Source organism: Micropterus dolomieu, linkage group LG01 (assembly GCF_021292245.1).
Source record: "Micropterus dolomieu isolate WLL.071019.BEF.003 ecotype Adirondacks linkage group LG01, ASM2129224v1, whole genome shotgun sequence".
Taxonomy (NCBI): domain Eukaryota; kingdom Metazoa; phylum Chordata; class Actinopteri; order Centrarchiformes; family Centrarchidae; genus Micropterus; species Micropterus dolomieu.
The window spans coordinates 18,614,438-18,624,832 of record NC_060150.1 but is presented as its reverse complement, the minus strand read 5'-3'; the positions used below and the strand labels follow the sequence as shown (position 1 = coordinate 18,624,832).

Genomic DNA, 10,395 nt, shown 5'->3' with positions numbered 1-10,395 from the left:
TTGAATGTGAACGAGGGGCTAATTTTTTCCAATTTTCTAGGTGGCGCTAGCGAGTCATTTTGCCACGCCCATGTGCGAAACCCATAAAATACGAAATTTTTCACCAGTTCTGACATGTTTGCAAATTTTGGTGAGTTTTCAAGTATGTTTAGGCCCCGTCAATGGAGCCTACTAAATAAAATAAAATATATATATATATATATATATATATATATATATATATATATATATATATCTATATATATATATATATATATATATATATATATATATCTTAGCAAATTCAATAGGGACCTCACACGGTCGTGCTCGGGCCCTAAATATAATCTTAGCAAATTCAATAGGGACTTCACACGGTCGTGCTCGGGCCCTAAAAAAAAATAATCTTAGCAAATTCAATAGGGACCTCACACGGTCGTGCTCAGACCCTAATAATCTTTACAAATTCAATAGGGACCTCGCACGGTCGTGCTCGGGCCCTAATAATCTTTACAAATTCAATAGGGACCTCGCACGGTCGAGCTCGGGCCCTAAATAATCTTTACAAATTCAATAGGGACCTCGCAAGCTCTTGCTCGGGCCCTAACGAGAACGATTACAATAGGGTTCCCAGCTCCGCTGGATCTGTGAACCGCGATGCCTTGCAATCTCGGTTCCCAGCCCCACTCGGGCTTGGACCCCTAACAAAAACCTTAGCGAAAACAATAGGGTTCCCAGCCGCTTTGCTTTACTGGGAAACGCGATGCCTTGCATTCGTCAATGGGATTTTTTTTTACGCCTTTAATCTGCAATAACAGCACCACCTATGGGCACATGAGAGACAACTTTGGTCCATGGAGTCAGGGGACCATGCTGAACAATTCGGCTGTGGTTTCATGTCAATGTAACTTGTGGTTATAGAGGAAGAATTTTTTTGAATTAAATAGCGCCACCTAGGGGCGAGTTGCACAAGATTTTTCACCCTAAATGAAACAGTTAGCTTCGCGGTTTGAACCCTAACTGAAACAGACAAACATATAAGGGTTCTACTGCTTCGCAGTTTGAACACTACTAATCCCTTCAGTTTCAATAGGGATCTTGCACGTTTCATGCTCGAGCCCTAACTAAATACACCCTGGATTCTATTTCTGTGCCTCTTTGAATTAAGAAAAATTTCTCAAAGTACTGGACTGTCGCTTTAAAACCTTCACAAATAGTAACTTTGGCCTGGATACACGTTCTGATTATAATGCACTGTCCTGCCTTCCTTCTCTTTTCCCCTTCCACCCTTGTGTGTGAGCAGTACAGGGTGTAATACGGACCAACAGCTGCCAGTCAGACAGCAGTGGTTTTCTAGAGGAGCCCTTCATACCTACCCTCTCTCAGCAGGCTTCACCAGGACCTGATCACATTAAGGTCACATCCCTTACTAATGCATATTCACTTTGAGTCTAGACTAAAACTGACTGTATTGTTTGTCTGGTTGCAGGCTCTGTCAGTCCTGTCAGGAGGGAGCAAGATCAGTGATAGGCCAGGTTGGCCTTCTTCCTCTCCTACCTCACCATCTCTCCTGCTCTCCTCATCTTTGGCCTCTTCTAGTGTTGACAATTCTCTCATCTCCTCACCCTATCCTACACCAGATCATTCATTAGTTTTTGACCCTTCCCCATCTCCTGTCTTGTTGTGTCTCCCAAAATCTGATGTGCAAAATTCAGAGATAGAGACACCACCAGATCAGGATCACTCTCCACCTGCTTCACCAGAGTTACAGAATGCATCTAACTCCCAATCTCCAACTCCCACTTCTCCTTGCTTCCCTACATCTCCCCCCATGCAACCTGCCTCAGTGATTAGAGGGTCAGAGGAGATTCAAACTGGGGACCCCCACCCCTCTACTTTTTCTCATGACTCTAAAAGCACAGCATGCTCTACCTTTTCAAGTGTCCCTCCTCCTGCCTCATCTCCTTTTCCCTCTCCAACTCCAGATTGGGACTGTCCACTGTCTGCCTCTATTGCTATGTCTTTTACACAGTCTGACTCCTCCTCTAGGATTCCAGGAAAAACACAAGTCCTCTCTGCTTCTGGTGGATTATCATCTCTGCTTCTGTCCTCCTATTTTTCTCCCTCTGCCCCTCCTGATTTTCATCATCCATCCTCTTTAGCATCTAAAGACTATCCACTAATTGAATCCCTCTTACAGAGTCTAGAAAATAATCTTAAAGATTCTCTTTTCTCAGACTCGGTTGGACTTGGCATCCCCAATTCACCTACCGGTAAACAAAAGAAAGAGGAAGAACACGCCTCCTCTCTCTCCTTTCATTCAGACAAGGACAGTCCCCCAGTTCCATCCTCTTTCATTTTGCACTGCTCTAAATTTGACAAAGGTTGTCCCACACTACCGTGCATTTCTCCTGACGGTTCCATTCCATTTTGTCAGTCTACCTTGTCATCACAACCTCATGGTCCAGATTGTTTTATAGGGCCTGCTTTTGGAAGGATTTCAGACCTGACAGGGCAGTCCATCTCCCTACAGGACAGACCATGTTCTCAAGATGATAACACAGACCCTGCTCCAGCCTCTCCTGTTCAAGATGTTGTTCATGTTAAGATGGGTCACCTCGCTTTGGACTTAGAGGATACCCTTCAGAAGAATGGAAATGGAGAGGTAGAGGTAGAGGGTGAGAGACATACTGACACTGTGCAGACTCGAGAAGTTGATGTTTACATCTTAGATACAGAGAGTTCTGCCGGTCTGTCAGAATGCACTAAATTAGTCTCTGAGGAAGTCTGTAACCAAACAGATATAAATACACAGGTCCCCTCCTGTAGTTTGCATGATGAACTTTCAGCTGAAACTAAACCAGAAGAGTTTAGAAAAGTCTTTCAAGTGGAAATGGATGGCACAGGAAGTGGATCATCAAGAAGTGTTTTACTTTTACATGATAAAGTTCCAAAGGATCTAATCGAGATTGAGAGCTTAGATATGGTATTTCAAACCTCAGTGGATGGCTCAGAAGCTGAAAATGGAGATGTGGATGCCTTTTTTGAGCAGCTTGATACTGAAGGGAGAGTCTACTGGGCAGAACCTATTCAGGTTTCCAATCCAACCCATGTGCTTGAAGAGTCTGGCAGCTTTGAAGCCTCAGATGGATCTTCTGAGAATTCTCTGTTGCCTAGAGGCCAAGGTGATTCATTTTCATCCACAGGTAGAGCTATGTCTTTAGTTTGGTCATCCTCAACAATAATTGACAATGACCAAACCTTAAGTAATGCAACTGCATCATCAGGCACACCTTCCTCCCCATTCCCATCCTCGTCCGCAACCCCAGACCTCAAGCCATCAAGCTGTTCTGTTTCTGTCCAGATGCCCTCATCTCTATCTTCTCATATTGTCCACAGAAAGGATGTTCCCTACATGACTGACTCAAAATGTACCCTTCTCCCTAGTGTTCTCCCTTTGGACACATCCACCCCTTTCCGTGCAGTCCAGTCATGGACAGACCGGCAGATACAACGAAACACTCTCACCAAAAAGTTATCACATGGGGCTCTGCATATTGTCCCAAACGAAGTCACTGTATCCACAAGTGAATCCTCAGAAGCCACACAAACCCCTACACTGATCTTTGCTTCGTCTTCATCTTGCCCTCTACTGTCTAATGACTGGCAGTCACATGACTGTCTCCCTGGGATGGTTAGACAGTTCTGTACTATGTCTGTGGATAAAGGGCATGGGCCTGAAGAGGAAGAAGAGGTGGACAGGAATGGGAATGAAGATGAGGAGAAGCTTTGGGAGGGTAATCAGACAGCCAACAAGGCATGCTGCTGCTCCTGTGACCATCAGTGCACCTGGTGTAATCAGAAGAGTTACATCAAGCAACACACTGTGGGAAACAGTCCTGTGAGTACTGAGTAGCCTACTACTCTGTGTCCTAATTTGACTTTACGTATTCAGTCTACCATACTCACATGAATAGCTTCTCAGTGTGTCATCTGGTTCAGTCACAGTTCTGACAATGTTTTAGAATTCGAGTCACATTATAGTTTAGAATTGTTTGCTGACATTTTCCGTGTTTTACAGCATGAATACATATTTGCAGCTCAGTTAGATGTGGAAATAGATGCTTTTTGACTGTATTTGGATATGACAACCTTTTGCTTCTAACTTTATCTCTGGTCCGTCTCTTTAAACTGAGCCCACAGGACAGCTGCTGTCCTTAATTGTATTTTTGTCTACTTTGTGAAGGATGTTGTGATGATAAAATAATGATTTATCTGAAGCACTGCATTTAAGCTCCTTGTAGCCTCCCAGCTTAACTGTGCGTAAAAGATCTTACCAGCAGTGTGACAAATATGGGGTCTCAAAACCGAAGCCACTATGTATCTATAGTTATTAATGCATGTGGAAAAGTTGAAAAGTGAGGAACAGCACAAAAATCCTTCTGACGATGAATAGACAGAAGGATGGCAGGTGTTACAGCTGCCAAAAGTTGAAAAGTGAGGAACAGCACAAAAATCCTTCTGACGATGAATAGACAGAAGGATGGCAGGTGTTACAGCTGCCAGCATAACGGTGCTAACAGTTATAGGTTAGTTGTGCAAACAATGATTAGCCTATAGTTTAAACTATGCAGATCTGCTCCTCCATATGCAAAATATTCATATTATCATTAAACTAATACAAAATGGGGTTTGGAACAGCACACAAGGTCCATTATAGCTATATCTTGTGTCTGTCCAAAGATTGAAACTATTAAAGGTGGGTCTGCGGTTCTGGAGAAATATTCTTGATATTTGAACCCCCCCCCAAATTTATTGACACGCATTGCCATGGTAATGACACTAACAACTCGGCAATATGGCAGAATCCAGGGCATCTTCTGCGCGAGGGTCACTTAGCCTTGATAAGGGGAAGCAATTCCTATGTGTCCTATGTTTTTTGAAGTAGCTACTGTAGCAAGTGTGGCAATAATCCTGTATTTGAATAGGTCAAGTCAAATACTTATATAAGCCTAGCTTAGCATATGTATCGATTGATATTATTACTAGTAACTTCTCCAGTAACAGTAATACTCAGCAGTCTCTGATACACACCGTGGCAAGTAAAATATTTCTACACCAAATAGGTATGGTAATATGTTGGATGTTATTTATGTTTCATTACTATCGTGGTGTAGCTCCGTTCCTCGTGGGCTAGAGGGGGAGTTGCAGAGGAAGAGGCAGTAGGAAACAGAGGAAGAGGCAGAGGTTGGAGGGAAACTGGTTCCAGCAGCCTAGAACCTGGCAATAACCAATGCCCTCTGTTGCTGACTGACAGGAATAAGGGCTAGACACCTTTTTTGTTTTCCATTTACAGAGCCAGGGCTGAGTACAAGCACCAGATAATTTGTTTGTGAGGAGATATTCACTGAATTTGACAACAGTGTATTGAATTAGAATCCCTGAGCCCACCTTTAATGAAGGTAAGCCATTGAAACAGTGTGTGTCCCTCTGTATTGTATCTGAATTCCCTGTAAAGATGCTTTAACTGTCTGTGGTTTTAATATGGAACAATTTGGGTCCGGAGAACTATTGAGAAGCCTTTCCCAACCTGACTAAGATTAACACAATAGGGCTTTTATTTTGTAATTTGTGGTGTGTGTGTGTGTGTGAGAGAGAGTGTGTGTGTGTGGAAGTGTGTGTTTCTGCGTGGGTGTTTGTGTTATTTGTGTGTGTACGTTTGTGTTTGTGTGTGCGCTTGTGTCTGTGCATGTGTCTGTTTGTGTCTCTCTGTGTGTGGAAGTGTGTCTGTCAATCAAACTGACCTGACCTACATCATCACAATCAGCTGAGTGCCTACATTCTAAAGAAGTGTTATTATTATTAGTAGCCGTAGTAGTAGTACCTAGTAGTAGAAGTATTAGTAGTAGTACTAGTGAGTAAAGTTGTAACGGTGGTAGTAGTATAAGAAGGGTTATTAGTCGTAGGAGTATTAGCAGTTGTAGTAACTACTGCATCACTAATAGTACTAATAGTAGAAATAGTACTAGGTAGTAGTGATAGTAGTACCAGGTAGTAGTGGTGGTAGTAGTAGTAGTAGTAGTAGTAGTAGTACTAGTGAGTGCAGTTGTATTGGTGGTAGTAGTACAAGAAGTATGATTAGTCGTAGGAGTATTAGCAGTTTTAGTAACTACTGCATTACTAATAGTACTAATAGTAGTAGTAGTGGTAGTAGTAGTACCAGGTAGTAGTAGTAGTAGTAGTAGTAGTAGTAGTAGTAGTAGTAGTAGTAGTAGTATTGGTAGGAGTAGTACCAGGTAGTAGTAGTAGTAGTGATAGAAGTAGTAGTAGTAGTAATAGTACTAGTGAGTGCAGTAGTGGTTTGCAGTAGAAGTACAAGAAGTATTATTAGTGGTAGGAGTATTAGCAGCTGTTGTAGTAACTACTGCATTACTAACATTACTAATACTAGTAATGGTAGTAGTAGTACCAGGTAGTAATAGTATTGGTAGTAGAGATGAAGACTGTGGTACTAGTTAGTAGTAGTATTTGTAGTAAAAGAAGTAGTAGTACGAGTAGAAGTATAGACTGTGGTACAAATAGTGGTACTGGTACTACATAGTCGTAACTAGCAGCATTACTACCACTAGTAGTACAATTATAAGCAGCAGTCTCTGTGCAGTACAGTGAAGTTCATTCAGAAAATAGCTCAATGACTGTCCACCAATCAGAACACAAGACACACAAGTATGCAGACAGAGTAGTCTTGTGGAGCCCGCTTGAAGAAGATTTGAAGATTTCTCCATTCATTTCCAATGTAAAAGAATAGATTTTTTAAAGCCTATTATTTAAAAAATTATAAATGTTAGAAAAAAGTTGTATACAAGCCCACATGTCCTTAAACAGCTGAACATTTTGGTAGTTGAACGGTTGTTGTAGCACAAAGTACGCAGGAGGAGTAGCGTGCCGATGAAACACACAGGAGGATGACAATGTTAATACTAGAAATGTTGCACTTCCTGTGGAAGGTGCGTGTGAATGCTGAAGCTTTAACGAACTTGCAAAAAACTGCGGGAAAATGCAAAAGAGCTTAATTCAAATACTTGAAGAAGCTGAAATGTACAAAAAACTTGCAAAATATTGTTCAAGAAGCTGAAATGCACTAACAATTGCAAAACACCGCAGAAAATGCAAAAAAAGCTTAATTCGAATGCATTAAGAAGCTGAAATGTCCAATAAAATTGCAAAAGATTACAGAAAATGCAAAACAGCTGAAATCAAATGCCTGAAAAGTTTTGAAGCTCAATTGCACTACAAGAACCTGGAAGCTGATCAGAGTTGAAATACATTGTTAAAAAGCTGAATGTTGTTACACAGTCAAAACTGCAAGTTGAAAAAGTTTGTCAAAGGAAAAACATGGAAGATGGTATTACATAGCACAAGGTAATACATAGCTGAATCCTAGCACAAGGTAATACATAGCTGAATCATCAATCAGTCAATCAAACTTTATTTCTAAAGCACATTTAAAAAACAACCATGAAACAATAAATAGACAAAAATACAACACCAGACAAATAGAACATACAGTTCTCATGCCAGATTAAAAGCCAAGGAATAAAAATGTGTTTTAAGTCGTGATTTAAAAACTGGAAGGCTTTGGGCCAGTCTGACATGGAGAGGCAATTCATTCCACAGTCTCGGTGCTGCGACTGAGAAAGTTAGCTATTAAGTAATAACTTAAAGATTTCTCAACATTTTAAAGTTGAAATGACAAAAATAGCTTAAAGTATGCAGAAGTAGTAGGCTTTGAAAGCTGAAGCAGCTGAAACACGATTCTCCATTGACTTACATTGTAAAAAAAAACTGCTTAAAAAGCTTAATAGCTTAAAAAGTATAAAAGTTACAAAAATAGTTGAATATTTCCCATAATGTCCTTAAAGAGCTGAACAGTATGATAGTTTAATGGTTTTTGTAGCACAAAGTATGCTGAAGTTATCGAAGGCCAAAAAACGTACGGAAGAATAATAATAAAGCTTTGGAGTAGCGTGCCGACGAAACACACAGGAGGATGACAATGTTAATACTAGAAATTTTGCACTTCCTGCGGAAGGTGCGTGTGAATGCTGAAGCTGGAACCAACTTGCAAAAAACTGCGGAAAAATGCTAAAGAGTTTAATTCAAATGCTCACAGAAGCTGAAATGCTCAAACAATTGCAAAACACCGCAGAAAATGCAAAAAAAGCTTAATTCAAATGCACAAAAATACGGCAAAAGATTGCAGAAAATGCAGAAGCAATTAAATCAAATGCAAATTGAAGTATTAGGGTTGCAATTCACTGAAAAAGAGCTTGGAAGTGTAACAGAGCTAAAATAAGTTGCTAAAATGATGAGATGTGTTATACTGTCATAAATGGAAATTGAAATGACTCAGTCAAAAGAAAAAAGACAGAGAGACAGAAAGTTAAGGGAGAGAAAGACCGAAAGACAGACAGAAAGTTAAGGGGGAGAAAAGCAGACAGACAGACAGACAAAAAGTTAAGGGGGAGATAGGCAGACAGACAGGCAAATCGATATACAGACAGACAGAAAGTTAAGGGGGAGAAAGGCAAGCAGGAAGACAGACAGACAAAGTTAAGGGGGAGAAAGGCAGACAGACAAGCAAATAGATAGACAGGCAGATAGATGGATAGAAAGAAATGAAGTTGAGTGGGAGACAGAGACAGGTAGAGATACAGGCAGTCAGACATTGACAGAAAGAGAGGCAAAGAGACCGACAGACAGACAAGTTGAGACAGAGAGACAGACATCAATTAAGTTGATGGGGAAAAGAGCAGCCATCCATACAGCTTCCAGCTACTTTAATATAGGCCTTTAATTGAACCAATCACAGACAGACTGACAGACAGACAGAAAGTTAAGGAACTCTCAGTGCCAAAGTAAACATATTGTTAAAGAGATAAGATCCTCATGAAGATGATGTCCGAGATTTGTGTGTCTACCGTCAAAAATGGCTTCACAGTAGCAGTATAGAGATGTCCACCTTTCTGCCTCGTTCCTGAAACTGCAGCACTTTTTTAGTATGGGAGTCTATGCGGCAGTTGGTCAGCAATGCTCCCACTTCCAAGCTGACTGTGCGAGCTCTGTAAGTCCGATTGCTTTCAAAGTTACACATCAGCGGCAGAACAAGTTTTCGTACAACTTGTGAAAAAATCATGTATGTACTGTGAAAATTATGGGAGATACAGCGAGTTGAAGACAAATTTTTCACAATATTTTGTAGTGAATTCCCACTGTGTCGGTTGGTCCCCTCACTCTAGGTCCCAACATTCCACTCAATCCGCTCCGATTATAAACTCAGAAAACAGGCTGAAAACGACATGAAACTTGAATTGACATTGTGTAAAAAGTATAAGAGATGTGAAAAAGTTGAATTCACTGCACTCCCAGAGACCCTAAGGGCCCCACAAACTGTGGAGGTTTTTAAGAAGGGCCTAAAGACATTCCTATTTCAAAAGGCCTTTCAACACTCATGATTTTAATTTTATTTTTGTGGTGTTTTATTGCTATTTGTTGATTTTGTTATATTTTGGGAACTGTTTTTAACCCCCTGCTACTGTAGCACTTTGAGATTTTGTTGTAAAGTGCATTATAAATAAAATTTATTATTATTATTATTACTGGAAAGAGTCCAAAGAACGTTTTAAAGGTGGAATGGCGTTTCTACATGAATGTATGAATTGGTGGGAAGAGGTTGAAGATCAGTGAGTTTGAATGATTTTCTCATTGACTTTCATTACAATAAAGTTTCAAGGAAATTGAATAGATTGAAGAGTTTGAATAGGATTTGAAAGTTGAATAATACGAAGACAGAAGGAAAGATGTGGAATCTTTTCCATTTTGAATAGAGTTTCTAGCTGAAAGTATGAATGAGTAAATAACACTTGAAAAACCTTGAAAAAGGGTGAAAATGGGGACATTTTGAACATTCTGTCCATCCACTTGAATGGGGAAAAAATCATGGAAATCCTTGAATATCTCTAAAACTATGAATGTTATCAAAATTCTGAATACAAGCAATCGATTCGTAATTGAGATGAATATTTTAAGCTTTGAATGACGTTTCTACTTTGAAAACTGTGGAACTAGTTAGGTTGCAAAAAAACGAGCGGAAGAATAATAATAATTAAAGCTGCAAGCAGCGTTGGGCGGGCCCTCGCACTTGTAGCGCGTCCGGGTGTGAGCCGGCCGAGTTGCACATTCTGGAGCTCTGCCGGTGCGGCTCTGAATTTGCTACGCGGTTCCGACGCCGCATGAAGGTGCTATATGTCACTTCCTGTGTCCCCTATGTGGAGCTACATAGCACTTGCCGCTATGAATATAAATCGGTATTGGCGTGTAGATGTCTGCGGGGTGGGAGAGTTATCAAGCACGTAA

The 10,395-nt window shown here is 40.6% G+C and overlaps 1 protein-coding gene across 3 annotated transcripts in view; it reads left to right on the top strand.

Annotated features, from left to right (window-relative positions):
- The window catches only part of LOC123979958 (uncharacterized protein PB18E9.04c-like), a 48,129-nt gene extending 43,429 nt beyond the window's left edge, over nucleotides 1-4,700 (top strand). For 2 of the 3 annotated variants that reach the window (XM_046064072.1, XM_046064079.1), the window contains exons 5-6: nucleotides 1,283-1,395; nucleotides 1,469-4,700. In XM_046064072.1, coding sequence (XP_045920028.1) covers nucleotides 1,283-1,395; nucleotides 1,469-3,895 — 2,540 coding nt within the window. In that variant the 3' untranslated portion in view covers nucleotides 3,896-4,700. The remainder of the gene's footprint in view (nucleotides 1-1,282; nucleotides 1,396-1,468) is intronic. The other variant, XM_046064087.1, reaches the window with a different exon arrangement.
- The last annotated feature ends 5,695 nt before the right edge of the window (nucleotides 4,701-10,395 follow it).